Source organism: Perognathus longimembris, chromosome 3 (assembly GCF_023159225.1).
Source record: "Perognathus longimembris pacificus isolate PPM17 chromosome 3, ASM2315922v1, whole genome shotgun sequence".
Classification (NCBI taxonomy): Eukaryota; Metazoa; Chordata; class Mammalia; order Rodentia; family Heteromyidae; genus Perognathus; species Perognathus longimembris.
The window spans coordinates 58,591,414-58,617,446 of NC_063163.1; the positions used below are offsets into that span (position 1 = coordinate 58,591,414).

General features: G+C 39.4%; 1 protein-coding gene across 3 annotated transcripts in view; it reads right to left on the reverse strand.

The window, feature by feature from the left end:
- Nucleotides 1-26,033, reverse strand: part of Wasf3 (WASP family member 3) — a 140,022-nt gene that overhangs the window by 48,348 nt on the left and 65,641 nt on the right. For all 3 annotated transcript variants that reach the window (XM_048341609.1, XM_048341610.1, XM_048341608.1), the window contains one exon: nucleotides 10,387-10,529. In XM_048341609.1, the coding sequence (XP_048197566.1) occupies nucleotides 10,387-10,519 (133 nt within the window). In that variant the 5' untranslated portion in view covers nucleotides 10,520-10,529. The remainder of the gene's footprint in view (nucleotides 1-10,386; nucleotides 10,530-26,033) is intronic.

A 26,033-nucleotide genomic window follows, 5' to 3' on the forward strand; every position in this document is an offset into this window, starting at 1 on the left:
CAAGCTGCCTTTAAAGAAAATCTCCACATCCTGAGAATTGAAATGCATGAAAAAATAGATTTAAAATACAACTCTTTAAAGGGAGAAATTTCCACGATCAGAGCTGATATGACAACCATGAATAGCTCTCTGACATCCATAAACTCCGCAATTGAAACCATAACACAAAGGGTGGACCATATAGAATCCAGAATCTCTCGCCTAGACAATGAAGCAGCTGACAACAACCAGAAAATGACCACTCTCCAAGAAAAGGTGAAGCTTCAGGGAAGATTAATCCAGGAAATAATGGACAAAGACAAGAGATATAATCTGCGCATAATTGGAATAGAAGAAGGAGCCGAATATCAGAACAGAGGGCTTAATCATGTTCTCAATAAAGTTATTGCAGAAAACTTCCCCAATCTCACAGGGGACCCCATCCAGGTAACCGAAGCCTATAGGACACCTGGCAGGCCAGACCCCAGGAAAACCACCCCAAGGCACATAATATTCAAGACTACAAACCTCAAGATTAAAGAGCAAATTCTGAATTCAGCCAAAGCGAAGAAGGAAACTTTTTTCAATGGGAAGAGGATTCGAATAACATCCGACTTATCCACACAAACTTACCAAGCTCGAAGTGAGTGGAAGATACCATCCAAGTACTCCAGAATAACAATTTACAACCTCGGATCAAATATCCAGCGAAATTGGAGTTCACATTCGAAGGGAGAACCAGATCTTTCCACACCAAAGAGGAGCTAAAGGAGTATGTGAATAAAAAACCAGCCCTACAGCGAATATTAAGAGGGGAACCCCACCCAACAGAGATCGTAAAAGACACACAGACAGAATCAGAAAGAAACTTCAATAGCCAAAGTTCAGCAGAAAGATCAGCTCACTAAAGACAAGAAGAAAAAAAAAAAAAGAGGACAAAACAGCCCAACAAGAAAATGGAAGGAGAAAAAACACCCTTATCCTTGATCTCTTTAAATATAAATGGCTTAAACTCCCCGATTAAGAGGAGCAGACTGGCAGAATGGATTTGCAAACAAAAAGTTGACACCTGCTGTCTACAAGAAACCCACCTTACAGCAAGGGACAAAAACAGGCTTCGAATGAAAGGATGGAGTAAGATCTACCAAGCAAATGCACCCACCAAAATGGCAGGTGTAGCCATTCTGATCTCAGACAAGCTGGACTTCTCTTTAAAGTCCACTCAAAAAGACAAAGAAGGACACTACATATTAATACAAGGAAAAATTCAGAATCAAGACATCACGGTGATAAATGTATACTCACCGAACAAAAGAGGCCCGACATATGTCAAGCAAATTCTCACAGAATTACAGAGCAAGATAGACGCAAACACAATCATAGTGGGTGACTTTAATACTCCTCTCTTCAAGAGACAGATCCAACACTCAGAGGATTAGTAAGGGAGCTGAGGACCTAAATAACACCATTTCCCAAATGGATCTAACAGACCTATATAGAACCTTTCACCCCACAGAAACCCAATACACCTTCTTTTCAGCAGCCCATGGATCATATTCCAAAATAGACCACGTCATAGCCCACACAAAGAACCTCAGCAAATACAAAAGTATTGACGTCATCCCATGTATTATATCTGATCACAGTGGATTAAAGGTAACCCTCAACAACAAAGGAAACCACAGACACTATACACACTCTTGGAGGCTAAACCCCATGCTGCTATCCAACACTTGGGCCACAGACCAAATTAAAGATGAAATCAACGAATTCATAAGCCACAATGACAAAGAAAACACATCACAAAGAAACCTATGGGACATAGCTAAGGCAGTACTGAGGGGCAAGATCATTGCACTCAGCACCCACATTAAAAGAATGGAAGCAGAGCAGGTGAATACCCTCACGATGAAACTAAAACAACTGGAGAAACAAGAAATGACAGAATCTAAAACGACTAGGAGGGGAGAGATCACAAAGATTAAAGAAGAGATAAATCTGATTGAAAATAGAAAGACCATTCAACAAATAAATAAGACTAAAAGCTGGTTCTTTGAGAAAATAAACAAAATTGACAGACCCCTTGCAAGACTTACAAAAAAAAGAAGAGAAGAGACTCATATACGTAAAATCAGGGACTCCACAGGAAAAATTACAACAAGTACATACGATATTCAAACAATCATAAGGAGCTATTTCCAAAACCTCTACTCAGTAAAAAACAATAATTTTACAGAAATGGATCAATTCTTAGAGAAGTACAAACTGCCCAAACTGAACCAAGAAGAAATAAATCAACTAAATAAACCAATAACTTACGGTGAGATACAGGAGGTAATCAAGAACCTCCCTACTAAGAAAAGCCCAGGTCCAGATGGATTCACCAACGAATTCTACAAAACCTTTAGCGAGGAGCTAATACCAATACTCCTCAAACTCTTCCGCGAAATAGAAACAGAGGGAGAAATCCGAAACTCATTCTACGAAGCTAATATCATACTCATTCCCAAACCAGGCAAAGACCCAACAAAAAAAGAGAACTACAGACCAATATCACTAATGAACACAGACACAAAGCTCCTCAATAAAATATTAGCTAACAGGATCCAGAAACTGATCAAGAAAATCATACATCATGACCAAGTAGGCTTCATCCCTCAGTCACAAGGATGGTTCAACATCTGTAAATCAATCAACATAATTCACCACATAAACAAATCTAAAATTAAGAATTACATTGTTATCTCAGTCGATGCCCAAAAAGCCTTTGACAAAATACAACATCCATACCTATTAAAAGCTTTGGAGAGAACAGGAATAGATGGAACATTCCTCAAAACAATAAAAGCCATATACAACAGACCAACTGCTAATATCATATTAAATGGAGAGAAACTTAAATCATTCCCCCTAAACTCAGGAACAAGACAAGGATGCCCACTCTCCCCACTTCTGTTCAACATAGTGCTGGAATCCCTAGCCATAGCAATAAGGCAAGAGGAGGACATCAAAGGGATACACATCGGCAAGGAAGAAATCAAGTTATCCCTATTCGCAGACGACATGATCTTATATCTGAAGGACCCAAAAAACTCAGTACCCAAACTCCTACACCTAATAAACCAATTTGCCAAAGTAGCAGGATACAAAATCAATCCACAAAAGTCAGCAGCTTTTCTGTACACCAGCAATAGACAAACAGAAAATGAAATTATGGAAACAATTCCATTTACAGTAGCCAAAAAAAGAATAAAGTACCTAGGGATCAACTTAACCAAGGACGTGACGGACCTATTCAATGAAAACTACAAAAATCTAATAAGGGAAATCAAAGAAGACACAAGGAGATGGAAAGACCTCCCATGCTCATGGGTACGCAGAATCAATATAGTGAAAATGGCCATATTGCCCAAATTGTTATACAAATTCAATGCAATACCTATCAAAATCCCAGCCACATTCTTCACTGAAATAGAGAAACCAATCCATAAATTCATATGGAACAGCAAAAAACCTAGAATAGCCAAAGCAATTCTAGGCAAAAAACATAGTGCAGGAGGTATCACCATACCAGACTTCAAGCTCTACTACAAGGCCATCATAACAAAAACAGCATGGTATTGGTATAAAAACAAATCGGAAGACCAGTGGATTAGAATTGAAGACCCAGAAATAAAACCGCACTCTTACAGCCAACTGATATTCGACAAAGGAGCTAAAGACATACAATGGAATAAACATAGCCTCTTCAACTACTGGTGCTGGGAGAACTGGGCAGCCATATGCAGAAAACTCAAAGTAGAACCAAGCCTATCACCATGCACCAAGATCAACTCAAAATGGATCAAGGACCTCAACATCAGACCTGAATCCTTGAAACTACTGAAGGACAGAGTAGGAAAGACGCTAGAACTTATAGGCACAGGAAGGAACTTCCTGAATAGAGTCCCAGGGGCACAACAAATAGGGGAAAGACTCAACAAATGGGTCTACTACAAATTAAAAAGTTTCTGCACAGCTAAGGTCATAGCCACCAAAATAGAAAGACAGCCAACGATATGGGAAAGGATATTTACCAGCACAGCAACAGACAAAGGCCTGATATCGGTCATCTACAGAGAACTCAAAAAACTAAGCCCCTCCAAGCCCAATAAACCTATTAGGAAATTGTCAAAAGAGCTAAAGAGAGACTTCACAAGAGAAGATATAAAAATGGCAAAGAAACACATGAGGAAATGCTCAACATCCCTGCTAGTAAAGGAAATGCAAATAAAAACAGCCCTGTGATACCACCTCACCCCAGTTAGAATGGCCTATACTCTGAACTCAGGAAACAACAAATGCTGGAGGGGCTGTGGGGAAAGAGGAACCCTTCTCCATTGTTGGTGGGAGTGCAAATTAGTACAACCACTTTGGAGAACAGTATGGAGGTTTCTCAAAAAGCTCAATATAGACCTACCCTATGACCCAGCCATACCACTCCTAGGCATCTATCCTAAACAGCAAAACCCAAGATATCAAAAAGACATTTGTACTTCCATGTTTATCACGGCACAATTCACAATAGCCAAAATATGGAAACAACCCAGATGCCCCTCCACAGACGAATGGATCCAAAAAATATGGTACTTATACACAATGGAATACTACATAGCGATTAGGAATGGTGAAATGTTGTTATTCGCAGGGAAATGGTCAGAACTCAAACAAATAATGTTGAGTGAGACAAGCCTAGAACACAGAAAACAAAGGGGCATGATCTCCCTGATATATGACTGTTAACAAAGGGAGACGGAGAGACAGTAGAGACCAAGTCTGTGAACACTGCATATGTGCTTGATACATTGTATATTGCATATGGGTCTACCTGACCTAGAGAAGGGATGGAAAAACAGGTTGTAAGATATCACAAGAAATGTACACACTGCCCTACTATGTAACTGCACCCTCTTTGCACAACACCTTGTAAAAAAATTTATGTTCAATTAATAATAAAAAAAATATATAAAAAAAACCAAAAACTCTGTGGAGAGAAGAGCAGAGGGACCCATAATTCTTACTCCTATCTTTGTGAGAGCCTGGAAATATATTTAAGGGGAGAGGGGAAGAATGATACCATAAGAACAATGAGAAAAGTAGTGAAAAATAACCTACAAGATATAAAAGAAATGAGGGAGCAGATAACAAGTTGGATAAGAAATATACTTGCCTTACATATGAAACTGTAACCCATCTGTACTTCACTTTGACAATAAAGAAGAGGAAAAAAATAGAAAAAAAAAAAGGGACTATGTCATCCTTGGCACAAATGCTCTATGTTCCCATCTCTTTTTTGCAGACAAATTATATTAAAATTACACTATAATACCAATAAGAATTTGATAGCAAAAAAAAGATACTGCAATTTTAACTGAGCAACTAGCTGATAGGAACAAGAGCACTCAGATTATTAATCAAGGAAAGTGATGAAAAGCACTCCTGATTTAATGTTAATTGCTGCATTAAACTGTCATTATCTGAAGAAAAAAACATCAATTTATTCCTTAGCTGGAAACCAAGAAAAACACCATTAACCAAAACTGCTTTAGAAAGTAGCTTTCCTATAACCTCATTCCTTTTCTCTTTCAGAAGTTAGTAACACTTCAAAAAAAAAAATCTGAAAATGCATGAACACTTTTTGTTGGATAAAGCTGTAAGTGTTTTAGATGATAAGACTATCACAAATTTAGTTTTTCATTGCTACAACTATTCTTAAACTCATTACCTATGATCAATATAATTGGGCTGAAAAGATTCCACTATTTTTAAAAGCCTAATAGAAATATAATGCTGCTGAAATTTCTGGCCCTTGAGACAAGTCAGAGGTCAATTTTGGATGTAACAACATTGTGGCAATAGTTTAAAAGTATGGATTTCCCAAAAACTGTGTAGAGTTTCAGGGTTTCCAAGGTCTACTTGGTATAGAAGACCAAATTTGAACCTTTATGTTGCTGTTAGTCATTTAAATTCTCATGACCCTGCACTGTTTCCACAAAAGATTTAGAGTGACCTGATGAATGAGGACCTCAGTTTTTAGTCTTTCTTGATAGAAAAGACTGATAAATTCCTTCTGAAGTTCTGTTGTGTTTTGTCTTGCCTAAAACTACCAAAGAATTAATTCCTCTAATTCTCATCGAGGAACTGAGAGAGTCTAACTAGGGACTATGTTACTTCAAGGCAGGTGAACTTAGGTTTCCCACCCAAGTCTCTCCTCACAGACAAGTATAACCCATGTTGGGTCAAGGCAAATTCTTAAGCTACCACTAACCCTATCCCTCCCTCCTCCACCAAGAGAGCCTGCATAGACTAAGTCCAACTCTATCACTATAGAAAGTCCAGGTAGCCATACATCCTATATCCAGATCTACACCTGAAAATGAGTCACAACTATGGAGGGGACAGGAATGTCTCAGAGATAATGGTTCATTCTCATCTGGATCAATTAAATATTGACAGGTATTCAAAGAATAAAAGAAAAATATTCTCTATTGACTTCATCATAGGAACAATTACTCAACAGGAAAAGATTACTAACATGGTAATCTACGCATTCTTGTAACTTTAAAACTATTTGGTAAGAGGATGGGAGTGTATATGAGTAGTACATCATTTTCTTGTACAGGCCCTGGAATAGATTGCAAGCAAAATAAAATGTTGTATATCACTTTCTCATCTTTCCAGTGGGAAATCTATATAAACTAAAATGTCCCCCATATAGATATCATTTATTTTTGTAAGCAGGTCATAATAAATGGGTATCAGCTTCCCATTTTATAACCATGTTGATGTTATTTATAAATTATAAACAAACTTAAAATGTGTTTAACTTCTAGATAGGGACTAATTTAATTTTATTTGCTATCTGTTATACCTATAGGGGTATTGAGCGACTAAGCAAAAATAAATTATTGGTAACTCTAAGTTGCTATTCTATCATCAAATAATAACTCAGCATCTCAGTGAGTTTAGGGTACTGTCACAGAATACCATAGACTGAGTGGATTATAAACAGTTCTAGAAGCTGGAAAGTTAAAAGTAAGGGGGCCAGTAGATTTAGTGTCTGCTGAGAGCTGCTCTCTGCTATATCAGCCCCTCGTTCCTGTCAATACTAGAGTTTGAACTCAGAACCTTATGCTTTCCAGGCAGGCACTGTATTGATGAGCCACACCTCCAGCCCTTGCTTTTAATTTCTGAGATAGGTGTTACCTCCTATCTGGTCCCAGGCCTGGACTATGTCTGTCTATTGAGGCTTCCATTGTAGTTGGTAGGACTAAAATACCTTACCCAGTATTCTTCCAATAATGGAGTCTCAACATTTTTGTAGAGGCTGCCCTGGGATCACGATACTCTCAATCTCAACCATCCACACAGGTTAGAACAGGTATGTACCACTGTACCAAGCTTTGGTTGAGAAGGGTGGAGGTGTCTATGAACCTTTCTCTTCCAGTTGGCCTTGAATCTCAATCCTCCCATTCTAAGACTCCCATTTGGGATACAGATAGGATTACAGGTATGAGTCCTCAGAGCCCAGCATCTTGGGTCTTTATAATAAGGGCACTAATTTCACCCATGAACTATCACCCCTCAAGAGCCCTATCTCTAAATATGAACACATTGGAGATTAAGATTTCAACAGGAATTTTCAGGAGACAAACATTCAATCTACTGCACTCAGTTATCTTAGTTTTGCAGAATTATTTCACACACACACACACACACACACACATACACACACACACACACACACCCTGTATTCCTCTTTTTGTAATAGAATATTCATATCTTCTGGATCCAAGAACCAGGTGTATGCATGGAATTTGAAGAAAGGGAGGGCTCGCTCTTGTGAGCCTCAGGGTCTTATGTGCAGTCCTTTCTGCATGTCCTTCTTTCTGCTTTCTTTACCACTGACTTCTCCTTTCTCCTAGTTCTGTCAGCAGTGGGTCTCAGTTCAAACTTCCTGAGAGGATCCAATGACCAGCTCATTTTTCAATGCAGGCATACAATGCAGACAACATCTCTGGTACTCCTGAGCCTCCTGTTTTAATATTCCTCCAAGTGGTTCTGATAGAATTAGAAGCCAGTGAGGGAGCCTACCTAGAAACTGGGTGTTTTCAGGCAAGTGCATTCAGATAATTACATGGGATACATAAAAAATCTAGGCCAGAGGGAGTATAAGTTTCTTATTGTGGCTGTATCAAATTACCACAAACACAGTGGCTTAAAACAGCATCAACTCTTACCTTACAGTTCTGGAGGTTTGAAGTCTGAAACAGGTTAGTTTGGTTAAAATTAAGATAGTGGCTGAGCTTGTTCCTTTCAGGGGTTCTGGGAGAAAGGCCTGTTTCCTTGCCTTCTCCAGTTTCTAGGGCTGACCACACTCTAGATACCTGGCCTATTCCTCCATCATCTTCAAAGTCAGCAAAAGCGAGTTGAATCTTTCTCACAGCACACACTGGGACACAGTTCTTCCACCTCTCTCTTCCATATTTAAAGGGCCCAGACTAATTTTTCTTTCTTAAGTCTCTCTTATACATAACATGACACACCTATAGACTTCAAGGATAAAGATGTGGAGGGGATTTAATCATTCCACCCATCACAAGGGCCACTTGGAGCAAAGCATTTTGGGTAGGCAGATTCACTTACAAGGGAAAATGGCACTGTTGATTATTACGGTGAAAGATGTAGATTGATTCTTATGTAGATTGATTCTTAAAATTTTTAACAACCTATGTTGGTTTTCACCACATATATTTTGTGCCAATGTAAATTTTTAACTGTAAAAATAAGCAGCAGCCCTATAAAAATACACAAGTGCAAACAAAAACACTTAGAATTTAGGAATTTGCAAGGAATTTTCCTGTAATTATGCAAATGTACATATTTTATCAATCACTGTTACCAAAAAATCAATTGTAATTTTGCTTAAAAAATCTTTTTTTTTTGGCCAGTCCTGGGGCTTGGACTCAGGGCCTGAGCATGGTCCCTGGCCTCTTTTTGCTCAAAGCTAGCACTCTGCCACTTAAGCCACAGCGCCACTTCTGGCCGTTTTCTGTATATGTGGTGCTGGGAATCGAACCCAGGGCCTCATGTATACAAGGCAGGCACTCTTGCCACTAGGCCATATCCCCAGCCCCTAAAAAATCTTTTTAAAAATACATTTTAAGTAACTTCCAAGTTGCATTATCCTTAGCCAATATTTACAGATTAAAAAAATGTATCAATAATATAGTACAATTCTTTTTCAGAAATAATGAAGTGCAGGGCTTCTTCAGAAACAAGTGAACTTCTTAACTTTAAAAAGAAAATAAAAACAACAAACCTTTATGTATTTGAGGGCTATCAGTATATGGAATTTTGTGGGAGATTTTCTGATTATTAACAAGGTTGCTGAAATTTTTAACTGTGAAAATCTGTCACCAGAAATGCCACACAAACCAGTTAAACAGAAAGGAGTGGGATGAGGTGAGAAAACAAGATCACGTAAAATGTAAGTTAGGGGAAGACAGTCAACTTCAAAGAGCTATACAGAAAAACACATTTTCATGCAACTGTCAGTCCTAAAAAAAATGGAATAGACCTTGAAAACTTAATATTAACATTCAAAAGTAGACTAACAGAAAGTCTTTTCTTTCTTGTGCTTTCATTTGCCACCAATCTATATGCACACAAATGTCAATGCCATATATCTAATAGTCTACCTGTTGCTCTGCAATTTGCAAGTCAGCATCTTCATGTACTTTAACTTTTAGCAGGTTGAATCAGCAAATGGTACTGTATTTTTTGCCTTTATCATGCATTTGAAATGTTATTCAATCCACAAGTAATTGATCTTGTCAAATTAAAAAAGAGTTCAATCGGGCTGGGGATATAGCCTAGTGGCAAGAGTGCCTGCCTCGGATACACGAGGCCCTAGGTTCGATTCCCCAGCACCACATATACAGAAAACGGCCAGAAGCGGCGCTGTGGCTCAAGTGGCAGAGTGCTAGCCTTGAGCGGGAAGAAGCCAGGGACAGTGCTCAGGCCCTGAGTCCAAAGCCCAGGACTGGCAAAAAAAAAAAAAAAAAGAGTTCAATAATAAAAAAGAACAAGTTAAACTACTAAGTAGCTTTGTTTCTTTTTCGAAAAGCATTTAAAAATTAACATTATTTTGGTTTGGTTTATCTAATAATTTGTAAGGTAGTAATTTCAGGGTAACATCTTCAAGGCATAAAGTTACAAGCCTAGCAGGGGCATGAAAGACGGAATTCTGGGAAATGCAGAAGAAGGTAAGTTCTTTCCATTAACGCTGTAAGTGCTGAATTGAAATCAATTTAGTAGAGCTTGTAAAATGTTGTCAGTGACCAGAAAAAAAAACAGATGACTTACTGAGACTGCTTAGCTGGCGTATGATTGCAGCTAGAGTACTGTTGGTTACACATTCAAGTTCACTGGTAATCCCTTCAGGCAGAGCTCCCCGGCACAAGTGCCGGGGTTCGATGTTCCTCTTCACCAAAGGCATGGCTCACAATCTGAAAATTAAAAGGACACTTTTGAATAAAACTGATATTCACATCTTATTAAGTTCAGTCTTTGCTCTCTTGAAAATTTACTGTCAAGAATTTTCATTATCCTATCATTTTTATGATGCAACAAATGCTTAATTGCTTCAAGAGATATCAGATACATGCATAGTACAATCTTTTTAAGGAAAACAACATATGTTAGAGTTCCAGTTAAGTTATTAGAGACTGAGTATATGTATTTTTATCTCCTGCCTTCTCTCAGGAGAGGATGCAAATAGAAAAGACTAAAAGTCCACAGTACTGCTACAGTTTACATCTTGGTCCCTCGGCAAGGTGCTCTTGGGAGGTGGTGCACCATAGAGCAGGTGAGGCCTAGTAGGAGGACTTAATAAGGATTTGATTCTTCCTGCTTCCTAGCATGAGGTGAGCAATTTTGCTCCACCATGCACTCCCACCATCAAGTGCTACCTCACCATAGGCCCAAAGCAAAAGGGCAAATGGTCATAGGCTGAAACCTCTAAAATTCTAGGTCAATTAAAACACACTTTTGTTTTGGTGGCCTTGAACTCAGGGCCTTGTGTTTGTCAGGCAGATCCTCTCCCACTTGAGCTATCCTCATCCCTTTTTCAAATAGTTTTACATTTATGCCTGGGCCAACCTAGACTTTGTATCCTATTTTATATTTCTCACACAGCAGGGAAGAGAGGGTGAGATGAGTTCTCCCATTTTTTTTGTGCAGGCTGGCCTTGAACAATGGTTCTACCAATCTCCAACTCCTAAGGAGCTAGGATTACAGGCACAAGCCACTGTACCTTGCCCCCTCTTTCTTTGTAAATTGACGGTTGTAGTTTTTGTTGTTGTTGTTATACTAATGGAAAGCTGATGAGCAGATATAGACACAGTGGAAGGGCAGATAGTGTAACCAGATTATGAAACAGAAAATTCCTCAATTCTACCCTACCCAGTATGCTTCACTCTTTGGGAAAGGTAAATTAGAGAATCTGGATTTGGCGTACCGAAAGCAAGCATTCCCTCGTCTATATTGACTGGCAGTCTAGATTCAACTTTTCTAGCTCAGGTCTCTTTCCTCTTGGCTCTCAGGATGCCGGCAGCCTGGACTTTATTTCCTATCCAAACAGACTAGAAACTTCTTCCTGGGGAACATTTGAAAAGATCTATAAACATGGTCGCTGGGGAGGGGAGAGGGGCTCCTCCCTCCTGGAACTACTTGCCAGGTCACCCCACTTGTCAATTATCTCCCCAGACACACAAGATCCATTAGACTTTAGAATTAAAAGAGACAGTAACATTAACAAAGAGTGCTCAGTTACATGATAAATAAAGTGAAATCCCAAGTTTGTACTTAAGGAGGTATGTAGAGCTTCAAACCTAATCCTCATGAAACACTAGAAAATCCTATTGTCTGGGACATAAAAACACAGAAAGGTCTAGTTACCTGGCCCTCAAAGACCAATCTGGAATTTTTGTTAGATGGGAGGAGTTTAAATTCTGTTTAAACTGCTGTATTCCCAACTAGCGTGATTACTGAATGACCTACTCCACCTAGAGAAGGTGGGGTGTTGCACACATATATCAAAATCTTTGCTTCTCTACCTCCTTTCCTGATTACCTTTGGGTCATTCAATGAGTTACTCAGTGAATACCTGCAATGTACCCAGCCATGACAGCTGATGAGGATGAAGGTGTAAGAGAAGATGGTCAAGATCTCTCTTACAATGGAACTTAGTCTGCTATTGGATGTACACTAAATCACACGGTACACCTTCCAGTACAATGAGTGCATGAACAGACCCACTTCAGGAGTCACAGGCAGCCTCTCTGCCACATGTGACTACTGAAATGACACCTAAGGGATGTATATGGGTGATGTATATGGGAGGTCTGAGGCAAAGGGATGTGGAGAATGAACTGGAGACTAGTAAAGAGCAAGAATCAAGGAAATGTTCAGATGACTCTCAGTATTATATTTGCTATTTCTGCCTACCACTATAATGGCGGGTGAACACAATGCCCACAATTCAGAATCCCATACTTCCCCTATTGACAGGTACACTGCCTATAGCACATCACTCCACCTCTTTGGGCCTCAGTTGATTGATTCCCTGCACAATGGGGACAGAAACATGTCCCCACTGGGAAATAAGGAGGAGGTTGGTGCCTCCCAGAATGAGGGTTAATGAGATACCACAAATATAAATCACTCAGAAGAGATCTGGAATACAGCCACACTCAAAAATGTGGCTGATTAGAGTAGACATATTTTTTTCTTCGTTCATTGCTATAATTTTAGTTACTGACCCAATTATGAGAACAGATAAGAACAGTTTTCTGACTCAGGGTAATAGCTCAACCTGAGAAAATAAGATAGCAATTATTACCTAAAAATCATTAAAGAAGAGTAAACATCAAGGTAGCTGAGCTAAAATATGAAAATCTCAGACAGTAAGATCTCTGAGCAAAAACATGAAAGATTTATTGTGAGTTAATGCTTGTTTCAGAGAGAATCACTTGCAGTAACAGGATGGTAACATATCACAAGAAAATAAACTAGAAAACTAGAATTCCTAATGAGAAAGAAAAATCGTTAATAAGCCCAATAAAAACAAAATGTGGGAAAGAAAAATACTGAAAATGGATCAGCAGAAACCCATTCCAAAAGAACAGGAACAAAAGCAACACAAAAGATGACATTTCTCAAGCGACTCAGAGTAACAAGGGAGCAAGGGGTGAAAAGACTTCTAAAGACAAAGCAAATGACCTAATGGGAGATGAACAACAGGAGTATGAACAGGCAGCAGTCTGCTTGTAATGGCTCTTGGAGAGACTGGCCCAAGCATTCATTATCTTCTATATACTTTGACACATGCCAAAGGGAAAAAAAAGACTTCACAGAGTACAGGGTAAACATAATGTTTAGAAACTGTTGAATGTATATGTAACATTTTCTTCTTTCATACACATGCTGTATTAATTCACAATTAAATGTCCATTCTCTTCTACCTTAAAAAAAATTGGTACCAGTCTTGAGGCTTGAAGTCAGGGCCTGAGGGCTGTCCCTGAGCTTTTTGGATCAAAGCTACCACTCTACCATTTGAGCTACAGATCCACTTCTGGCTTTTGTTGTTGTTGTTGTTAAGTGGAGATAAGCATCTTTCACCAACTTTCCTGCACAGGCTGACTTCAAACTGCAATCCTTAGATCTCAGCCTTCAGAGTAGCTAGGGCTACAGGTAGGAGCCCCTGGTGCCTGGCTCTCCTGCTTTTAAGCCTCTGATGTGCTTAGAAACATTAGTAGAGGATCTCTGTGGCTATCACCCATATTTATTTGGACCTCAAATTATTCAAATAAAAATAACCCTAATTACAGGTTCCTTGACAATTCTAAAACATATCCATCTTGAGTCAAACAAATATCTTCATCCCATCTTCTTAAGCTTAGTAAAGCTTTCTAGTGATCAAATATGCCTGTCATTTTAACACATCATGAAGCTGTCAAAGCTGTCTCTCACATAAGCAATGTTTGTTCTTTTCATTCATCTCCACAGCTATGTCCTATGTCACCTCAGCCCATGTTCTATGTCACCAAACTCTGCCCCCTCTTGCACTACCAAAGGCTTTCAGTTCTGCATCTAAAAAAATCCCATTCCACTCATCAGTGGATTGACTGATGCTTAAACAATATATTGGCACTGGGAAGCTCCCAGTACTGTTTTAAGTATTTAACTGGAGATTTGCTTAAGATGTTATTAGGACACAAATGAGAAAAGCTTAGTTCCTTACTACAATAACTTTTGTCTTTTCTTTCTTTTTTTTTTTTTTTTTTTGATACTTTGTCATCTAGATCTTGCCCAGAGTGTGGAGATTACCAGTTCCTAGAAATAATAACTCACTTAAGAGCTTGCTCTTCAAATGCAAACCAACCAAGGCACCAACCCCCAATCCCCCAATCCATACCAATTAGGCCTCACCTACTGAGCTCTCACTCTGGGTCACTTGCCCTAATCATCCTGGGGCCAAAAGCCATAGAGCTAGAAGCAGCACTTATGCCCAGAGCCCTTTAAAATTATTCACCCCACTTGCCTGCTTGCCCTGCCTCCCCCAGTTCTTCCCACAGAAACCCCAATAAAGACTTGTGCTCACCGTTTCTTGCCCTCACCTCCCAATGGGCCCACAGTTTACTCACTCCTGTTGGGAACTATACTAAACCATCTTTTCATCTCCTGGCCTCACTAAATCTCAAATCATCTATAACTGTACTACATACTAAAATAATAGAGTTTGAGAAGGATTCAAAAGAGGCCAACAGGCCGGCATTCCCTTCAACACACACTTGACTATTCCAGGCAATCTGCAGGACTCTGTGTGTCTGGAATGGGGTGGGCTGATGCCAATCTTTTTTCCCTAGGTGAACTACAAGCTGTCAGAATTTAGAGGCTGAATCTATAAATTCCATGTTCACCACAATGCCCTGAACAGTCCTCAATACAACTTGATTTTTTTTAAAGGCACTTGATTATACACCCATATACCTACATTTCTATTTGCCTTCATGTAAGCACTTTATCTGTTGTTCTATTATTTCAGCCTTGTCGAATCTGCCTGTACCCTTCATTTCTCTCATTATTCCTTTATTTGCAGCTCCCACACGAGCATAAATATAGAAGACAACACAAGAGGCCATGCTACCTGCTTGCAATTTTAGAAAAGAGGTTTCAAAGCTCTTTACAAAAGTTCTAATCACCTAGCAATGATTTTTATGGCTTTCCAATCCAATATAAAGTATTCTCACAAATATGTGCTTTTCTCCCAAAGCCTTGATTTCACCTGACACTTATTCAGGCTGGAATAAGTTGAAGCACAAGAAAGGTAAAGGAAAAAAATAACAAGAATAACAAAATGTTTGCTATTATAACAATGAGCTAATCCAATTGTCACCAACAGAGTAGTTAAGACACTATTCCTGTGCTGGAACCCTGACCCATCTGAATCATTTTCCAAATCAGTCCATACACTAAAAATGAAAGAAAAATTGCTATTGAAGCATTTATGGATTGCTGAAGGCTACATAAGGTATCTGTGTTAGATCTTCAGATTGTCCCGCTTTTCTGGGAAATGTCTCAATTTAGTGAGAAACAACCTGGTTCACAGTCTGTGAACCAGATTCCAGACATTGCTAAAACCAGGCCAGTGTCTTTCCTTAGGAATTTGGAAGTTAGAACCACAATGCCCAGCTTGGTTTGTTCTCTTTAGTGGTAGAAACAGATAATTCTCCTACCACATGAAACAGATTAAGACTAAACAAATTATTCTGCAACAAACAATTAGAATGAAATAACAGAAAAAGTGGGAAAGAAAAGAGAAAGACAAGGACTCTGGTGGCTTTGTTGGGTCTGCCTTAGGCTTCATGAGGGACAAGGAAAGAATGCTTCTGCTCAACATCCTCCTTGCTTCCTTCAAGCATTGTGGTCTGTTGATTTTCCCAGCTTCACTAGCTCCCCACCTACCTCTTTTCATGCATTTGTTTTTTTTAAATCAATTTCTTGCATCTGTGATCCCATCTTGGTATCTGTCTGTTTCTCAGACCCAAAGTGACACAACTTACTCAGGAATGGTCTGAGAAAGTAGGTGGTGAGGAGATTTGGGACTAGGTAGTGGAGTACAACCCAACATGCCACAGTGCAATTACTAAGAAGCTTTTTGGTAACAGTGCAGCGAAAGGAGAAAACACCTAAGAAGAACTATTGTTGTGATGATGATCAGCAACAATGACAATGACAGTGTGAAAGCTGAAAACAAGCACATAAGTGTAGAACTACAGGGGGTTCTTGGTAGTATAAAGTGGGCCAGTACTGGAAAGGCAGACACAACAGGAAGCTGTTGGCGCAAGACCCACTGTGAGAGTTAGAGCTAGAAGTGTTTGCATGTTTGGCCAAGGATGATGTAGCATGTCAGTCTGGTCCCTAGTAGAGAAACCTGGCATTCTGATGACTAGGGTGGGAACCTCTACCTGGATGTTCATAACATGATTGAGTTCAAACACCACCCTACAGCTTCCTAGCAGAATTCTCTGGGCTCATTCTCTGCTGAGCTGAAAAACACTGCAGAGGCCTTTTCCACATAGGGAAGCTGTCCCTCCCCTCAAACACATCTCCAGGTACTCTGATCCATGTCTTATTCCTCAATACCAAGTTGATAACTAAGGACAAATCCCCGCATAACATCAAAAGTGCTAGGCCTGGTAAGAAAGGAAGAAATCAATCAACATCATGCTGCCTAGACAGAATGAGCACACAGTAGATGCTTGACTAGAAGCGTTGGTGAGATGTGGCTCCACAGGTGGCAGATAAACCCTACAGAGATTCACAGCCTGGTGACTACAGTGACTGAGTCTGTAAATTCCTGAGTGACTGCATAGTCACAGGCATGCTGAGATACCCTTCCTAAGTCAACCACTAATAAGAAGTGGAGCCCATAGGAAGAAGGTAGGTCATTTGTATGTGTGTTCTTAAAGGGGACTATAGGGCCCAACCCCTTCTTTTAGTTTACTGGCTGCCATGGGTGAGTTGTTTCTTGCATTACATGTTCTTGCTATGATGTACTGCTTTGTCAGACATTTCAAAGCAATGAGGCAACCTACCATGGAGTAAAACATCCAAAAGTATAAGCCCAAATAAAGCCTTCCTCCTGAGCTGATTATCTCAGACTTTTGTTACAGTGATGGAAAGCCAATAACACAATCCATCACAGTGGAATCCAATGGTCACATCATATGCCAGACCACCCTCAAACAGTTGGCCCATTGACAGTGGGATATCCTCAATGCACCCTGAAACTCTAGCTCAAGAACACAGTGAAAGGCCAGTTGCCAGTGGATCCTGAAAAGGCCTCTGCAGTGTTTTTCAGCTCAGCAGAGAATGAGCCCAGAGAATTCTGCTAGGAAGCTGTAGGGTGGTGTTTGAACTCAATCATGTTATGAACATCCAGGTAGAGGTTCCCACCCTAGTCATCAGAATGCCAGGTTTCTCTACTAGGGACCAGACTGACATGCTACATCATCCTTGGCCAAACATGCAAACACTTCTAGCTCTAACTCTCACAGTGGGTCTTGCGCCAACAGCTTCCTGTTGTGTCTGCCTTTCCAGTACTGGCCCACTTTATACTACCAAGAACCCCCTGTAGTTCTACACTTATGTGCTTGTTTTCAGCTTTCACACTGTCATTGTCATTGTTGCTGATCATCATCACAACAATAGTTCTTCTTAGGTGTTTTCTACATTCATACAAAGTGGGTAGAGGAACCAGGTGACCCATTTAGGATCCTTAAATATGTATCCCATTTAGGTCTGTGCCTGGGAAGGTAAGAAAAACTTCCCTCCAGTACTTGCTTGCTATGTGTTCGCCTGCTGATGCTTTCTGTATTTAATGTGCTATTATAAACTTGGGGAGATGGGGATGGTACTGGGATTTGAGTTCAGGGTCTCTTACTTGCTAGTCATGAACTCTACTTGACACACACTCCCATCCCTTTCTTCCTTTAGCTGTCTTTCGGGTAGGGCCTGGAAGTTTTGCCCAGGGCTAGCCTCAGTTCTCTCACACAGGAATCCTACATAGCTAAGGTCAAGGTAAAGGGCACCATGGGTAACTTATTAAGATGAAGGTCTCACTAACTTTTTCTGCCCAGGTTGGCCTTGGACTGTGATCCTCCTAATCTTTGCCTTCTGAGCAGCTAGGATTATAGGTAAAAGAAACCATTATAAACTCTTGCTGGTGGTAGGGGTAGGGGTTGTTCTCAGTATCCTGTTTTATCAGAGTTTCTTCATAGAATTCTGTGTTCTCTTCTGCTGAGACTTTGGCACAAGACCGAGATTCTATTTTCTCCTTAACGAGTTCCAACGTTTTGTTTTCTGACTGAAGCCCCAGGCAAATTGGAGGGATTTTGTTTTTCCTCAAGGTTGGCAAGTACAATTTTTCCATTCAGCTTTCCTTTGCAAATCCCAGCATTTACTCTTGAGGCCTCAGTTGTAGTGGTTGGTCAAGATCCACTTCTATATAACCCTGGCCTTCAGCTCAGTTCACTATGGATTTCCCCCCAACTCTCTCCCACCTATGGAGGGGTTACCAATCTGTTCAAGCATGGTAGTGCATTAAAATACACTCGTGTTTTGGTATACTTTATCCACTGTTCATTCCTGTTAACAGCAATTTGATTGAGTAACTCATTTTATTTCCTATTGTCACTTGTGAAAAACTGCTTAAGAATTTTAGCTTAATTCTATCCTTTCCTTTCTGGAACATCAACCACATGTTCCAGTCTCATGTTCCCTGTCTCAAATTATTGTAAATGAAGGAAAAGCTATAGATACAAATTGTAGATAGGAAATCAAAAAGGAGAACAATGACCAGCAGAGAAAGAGATGGTTATTGAGGTGTCTAGCCATAGAAAACAGAGTAGACAATGTTAAGTACACCACAAAAACCCTGTACTCTACTTTGATTCAGATATTTCCTTCTCCAAATCCCTCCATTTCTGTATAGTAATGCTAGCTACAATTCCCTATCCTTCCTTATGGGTTGTGAGAACAGTTTACATGATAATGTGTACAAAAAAACGTACACTATAGGACATGGATGCTATTACCATTACATTCATTACTAAAACGCTAATACTTTCTTTTCAATTCTTACTCTACAACTAATTTGAAATTTTCTTCTAATTTTATTTAGTGTGCAATTAAATATCTGAATTACTGACATTTAGTTTCTCTCAGTAGTAGTTCTATGATTAAAGAATTTCAAAATCCTGTCCATGTGCTATTTGGTTTAAGTCAACTCACCTGCTGTCCAGTAATTTATTCACACTTTTTTTCATAGTCCAACTCTAAAGTTTTCCTATACCATGATGGAACGGGAATGGTTTTTTTCCTTAAAAAGTTAAGGAATTTGATACATGATTGAAACAGTGCAAAGTTTTCCGAATATCTTTTTCCACTCTGGTACACTGTGAACCATCTTAAAAACTGTCTCTGTGATAAGCAGTTCATTTTAGTAATCAAAATAATTTAGGTATTCCTCAGTATCTTACTGATACCAATTTTCCATGTGATTCCACTATGTTCAAAGAACAAGCTCTAGATGATTTTTTTTTTAATGGTCAGTGTTGGTGAATGTTCCCTGACAGTATTGTTGGGCTTTTCTGTGTTCTTAATCCATCTTCAATACTCCCTTTTATGAATTATTCAGTTGTTGACGAGGCCAATGACAACTGGCAATCACTAGCTTCTCCATCGAGTTCCAGTCGTTTTTGTTTATGCATTGGAAAGTCTGGGGAGTTGGGGGAAGGAAGGCAATGCTAGAGTTTGAACTTAGGGCCCTGTGCTTGGTAAGCAAGCACTCTACTACCACTCTGAGCTCCTCTGCCCATCCTCATGAAAGTCGTTTTGAAGTACCCACACATTTAAGATTATTGTCTGTTCTTGGTTAGTGTTTATATAATACCTTATTCCTTTTAACCTTAACTGTCCTTGGCCTTCATACTTAGATTAAGTCTATTATAGACAGCAATACAATCTGATAATCTCTTTTAACTGGGTGTTTAGATTTTGCTAGTGGTTTTCTCACAGTGGTATCTCTTCTTTGCTCCCAACTCTACTTTTCTGTCCTCTTGTATTTAATTTCATAATCACAGTTTACTTCCATAACTAGTTTTTATCATTTCTGCTTTACTTTTTCTTTTATAGTGGCTATTCTAAGCTTACAATGTATATTTCTAACCTACTCATCTATCTTTGACTAGTGCTAAATTATTGGTGCCTAGTATAATTTTAGGTAAGTGTGATGGTTAATTGACTGGGTTAGGGGAGCCCAGATAACTATAAAACATTATTTTGGAGGTGTCTGTGATAGTTTCAGAAGACATTGAAATTGGAATAGGTAAGCGGTCATTTCAATCCTTTGAAAGCGCCAATAAAACAAAAAGTGGAGAATGGATAAATTGTCTTCCTTAGACATCTATCTTCATCTGCCTTTAGACATGTACACACACACACACACACACACACACACACACACTACTTGTTCTGTTTTTTCCTGGAGAATCCTAATATAAAGAGTATATCTGGGGAATACGTGATCATATATTTTACATTTTATGTTAAAAGCCCAAATATATATTTTTTATTTGTGTGAAATAATTAAAAAGAAGGAAAATATGACTTACATGGAGCTCTGTTACCACTTCAAAGTCTCTTAAAAGGATGTCATAGGGCACTCTTTCATGTAAAGAACTTCCTTTAACATTTCTTATAATACTGATCACTTGGCAATCAATTTCCTTGGTTTTTTTCTCAAAAAACATATTTGACTTATTCTAAGATGTTTTTCTGACACTATAAAATTCCTGACAGAAAGGTTTGAGAATTTTTTGTTTTTTAGGGATGATTCTCCCAATAATTCGAAGATTATCCTTCTACTCTGACAACCTTTGTCTGCTTGTAATTGTTTGTCTAAACTGTGACTGTATTAAGAACTCTTTATCTCTGTTTTTTCAGAAACTTGACTGGAGTTTCTAGGACTTGAAGAGGTTCACTTTAGTGAGTGTATGTGTGAGTGTGAGAGTTTGGGTATGTGTGTCTTGCTTGGGAATCTCTAGCGTTTTTCGATCTGTTTGTCTTCCATTAGTTATTTGCTGTCTTTTGTCAATTTTGAATAATTCTCAATAGTAGTCCCTGTAAGCTTCTCTTCTAGACAATCACCTCTCTGTTTCTCATTCCTTTCTTTCTCTTCCACTCTCCCTTCTGTCAAATCACATGTGTGTTAGACCACAGTTACTGTTCCAGAGATATAGGAGGCTCTGTTGTATCCTCTCTCCCATCCTGCCCTCGTGTTTTATTTTCCTCACATTTTTTTGTTTCATTTTATCCCTTTATGTTCTATTGATTTAGCTTTAATAAACTGATTATCTTCTCAGTTCTATCTGTTTGCTGACTCATCCAATTCTAGTAGTCTCCATTAACTCTTAAAAATTTCTGACTAGAATACGTGGACTTTCCATCTCTGTTGCCTATCTCCACAAATAAATTATATTTTCCACTTTCCCCACTATTGCCTTTGACACATTCATCAATGATGATGCTTTTAAAGTCCCTGTTTGATATGTCACTCCCATAGGGGAGTCATCTCAGACTCTTTTTCTGTTGGGATTTTTTCTTGCACTGGCATTTGAATTCAAGAGTTCATACCTGCTATACTACTTGTGCTTTCTTTAGGTTTTTTTTTTGGCCAGTCCTGGGCCTTGGACTCAGGGCCTGAGCACTGGTCCCTGGCTTCTTCCCGCTCAAGGCTAGCATTCTGCCACCTGAGCCACAGCGCCGCTTCTGGCCGTTTTCTGTATATGTGGTGCTGGGGAATCAAACCTAGGGCCTCGTGTATCCGAGGCAGGCACTCTTGCCACTAGGCTATATCCCCAGCCCCCTTTCTTTAGTTTTATTTTAGATAAGGCCTCATGTTTTTTGCCTGGGGCCAGCCTTAGACCCCAATCTTCTGACTTATGTTTTCTCTGTATCTGGGTTTACAGACATACGCCATTCACACCCAGCTTAGCTTGTTTGTTGAGTGGCTTTAAATTCTTCTCTAGGCTTGCCACAAACTGTGCTCTTCCTGATATCTACCTGCCAAGTAGCATGAACCACCATATGAGACCTCTGACTGCTTTATCTCTTGACTCTTAATACTTTTTTTCTTTTCTTTTCCTTTTTCCCCCTGCATGCTAGACATTATTTATAGAACAGAACACAGCAGAAACTAAGTAAACAGTATTTCTGTTAAGAAATTGGTTTGCAGGGTAATAAGCTAACTTATTCAGTGAGAAGTTGCTAGTTATCTGATACACTACAAAATCTCCTGGTGATGAGTTATTATTACTTTTTGCTTAGTATACCATTTTACCCTGCATTCCTGGCTTTCACATTTACATCATAAAGGCAGTCTCTCTCCACATTCTCCTTCACAGAGAATTCTGTGGTTGCTTTGTCAGTGCCAAGCTTCTTGCTTCTCAGGGTAGGGCATTCTCAGAATCTGCCTCTTCTAGAGTAACTCTATTATATTTGCCCCTGTGTGGGGCATAAGAGTTCCTATCCCTTGCAGTAGAGGCAGACTTTGGCTTTGCATCAGTGAAAACTCATAAGCCTAAGAAGTCCTACGATTGTTTCTATTCTTTGGCCAGAAGAAGTCCTTCCTGCATCCTACTGGGTACAAGGTTATGTTTCTCCCCACAACGTTATCCTATAGAAGAGAAGGCTCTGAGGAAGTAGACATTCCACTGTGCATGCCCCAGGTGGCATCTGCTGCAGGGCTGAACCAACATGAGGCTTCGGTCTGGTTCTTTCTGTGAACTCCCAATGTAGGCCCCAAAGTGTGAATTACCCAGTATCATCAGTTCCTGGTTATTTTTATTTTATTTTTTTTGGCCAGTCCTGGGCCTTGGACTCAGGGCCTGAGCACTGTCCCTGGCTTCCTTTTTGCTCAAGGCTAGCACTCTGCCACTTGAGCCACAGTGCCACTTCTGGCCGTTTTCTGTATTATGTGGTGCTGGGGAATCGAACCCAGGGCCTCATGTATACGAGGCAAGCTCTCTCGCCACTAGGCCATATTCCCAGCCCCCAGTTGCTGGTTATTTTTAAACCACTGTGTTAGCTCACATTCACTCTTTGAGAATTCCTTAGTGCATTAAAATTTTAGCTGAGGTCTTTGTTTCTATGGTACTCCTTGTTCATTCTGTGCCCTGCCATTAGGAGGAGCAGCTCAAGCATCCTATCCCTTGTCAGGAGAGCTTGTCACTTTCAGGATTTTAAGACAAGTTATTACTTTTGGAGATTTTAAAAAAGTGATTACTCTGAGTTCTTTGGTTTCTTTCAACAGAGCAATGTTCTCTCACAACTTTTTAGGTCCTAATTGGGAGGGAAATACTCTGCACCACAGAAAGCATGAAATTAGCATATAAGCTTCATTTTAGATTGAAGTGCTAACCATATCCAGAAAGGAAGAAAACAATAAGCTGACATTCTTGATGAATGAACACTGAATATAGTCTCAGCATTCGGGTATAAAGTCCCCAAAGTAAGCAAACAATTTTGGAAAGAAAAGAATAGCACTGTTAGATTAGCACTGAAAATAGCTTTCCCACAGAGACTACATTGCAATGGGCTGTATACATTAAAATGATCCCAACTGTGATTCTTCCCCGGAATATACTGCCATTGCAGAAAGGGGTGGTGGGATTCAAAGAAACATACTAATTTTATTACGTCCCTATTACATAGGTTAGAACGTTATTAATAATAGGCCAGATGACTAAACTGATTGAAGAGAATCTGTAATGAGTTTCTTTCTCCACTGTACAGACATCAAGACATCCCTGTGGAGGCTGGGGATATGGCCTAGTGGCAAGAGTGCTTGCCCCGTATACATGAGGCCCTGGGTTCAATTCCCCAGCACCATATATACAGAAAATGGCCAGAAGTGGCGCTGTGGCTCAAGTGGCAGAGTGCTAGCCTTGAGCAAAAAGAAGCCAGGGACAGTGCTGAGGCCCTGAGTCCAAGCCCCAGGACTGGCAAAAAAAAAAAAAAAGACATCCCTGTGAGTTTTGAAAGTACTCACAATTTGCAGATGCTGGGAGTGTTAATAATTCTGTCTTTTCTATTCCTGATATACTGGTAACCTTTGCTCTGATTGCTGCATGCCAGGCAATTAGAGTGCAGTGCATGGAAGGGCTAAATCAGGCAGTACAGACTACATCATACATACAGAACTAAATGTGTTCCTACTGCAGATATTTAGCTTTTATTCATACTTACTTGTATTTACCTCATAATAACGGCAATTGTATAAGATTTAAAACTTTATTATCAGAGATTCAATGCCTCTTCTTAACATCATGTCTATGCCCAAGCCTTCCTGTGCCTTTTCACCTCCTGGGACCCTTTCCATTTGGATGGACAAGGGTTGTGACCGTCTATCTCTGTTTTATGGCCCTCTGTATGGAGTCAAGTACCTTCTAACATTTCCCACAAGACAGGTACCACTAACATTACACTCTCAAAGCAAGGGCCTTGGTATTCTAAACCCTCATATCCATATTGCCTTACTTCTTCCTCTTTAAGTTATGCTTTAGACAAAAGTTGTGATTTGCAGAGATAAAGAGAGAACAGAGATCGTATTATATTACCAAAGTACTTCACTGGAATAAATGTTTACCTCTGTCTGCAATATGGAATGTGGCCTGTATGTTTCTACAGCACGAGAGAAAAAAGCCTCCATCAAACAACAATGAATCAGGGAATGAGGACTTGGGCTCGAATCCCATTGCTGCCACTAACACTATATGAAACTGTAAGTTTGTTAATCAGAATGGGCCTCAGTTTCTCCTCAGGAGAAATAAATTTGCCTTCCTAAGTTTCCCCCTCCAGCTCTGGTCTGTTTTGTTCCTTCTCAATTAGCTTTTAGAAACTGTGATACCAGATTCATCTACTCTCTAGCGATTTAGTACATTTTCAATATGTTGAAGCCAATAGACATAAAGAATGAACAGATAAAAACAACAAAATGAAATCCCCTGAGTCACCAGCATATAAGAAAACTTGGCCAACACTATATGGGCAGTATATGGCACATTCTAAGTTCAAACTTTTGTAAAACACATTTTCATCTGCTACACCAAATGAATCTATCTACTCATAAGCTGCATTTAAAAAAAATAGCATTTAAAAGCAAACCGAAACCAAAACAACCAGGAAGGATGAAAATGAAGGGACTACAGATATATACCAGGCAAATATTAAGAAGCAGGTGATAGGGTACAGCAATATAAACAGAAGAAACAGTGGAACTCCAAAGCAAAAGCAATAAAACAGACAAAGACATTTCACATCTAATGAGTAAAATTCCATTAAAATTGTAACCATGAACTTTTTCTGTCCTCTCTGTAGAAGACAGTCATTTACTCAGAAACCAAAAATGGAAAACAAGGTTTGAATGATTAACAAATTTTAATTGCTAGTTATTTCTAAATAGACATTAATGTGACAATAAACTTCTTTTTTAAAATTCAGGAAAATGTTGTAAAAATAGCCATGAGGTAGATCTCACAAAAAAGTGAACAAAATACAAAAAATAGAAATTATACAATAAATGTAGTGCAAATGAAATCACAGCTAAACAATGCTTAATAAATTGTGGAATGCTGGTAAACTGTCTCCGGTTACTCAGTTCGAATCCCTATACTGAGTTCTGAAAACAATAACCTTTTTGGAATAGTTTAGGCTAGGCTATCCCATCAGGAAAGGCAAGTCAATGCTGATCAAAACTGGAATGTGAGATCTCTTGACTCAAGCAACAAGGGGCTGACTATCCCAGAGCCAAACAAAGACATTTACCAGGGGTCATTCTTGTCCTACTGTAGAAGGAAGCACCCCTTGGAGGGATTAACTCAAGTACA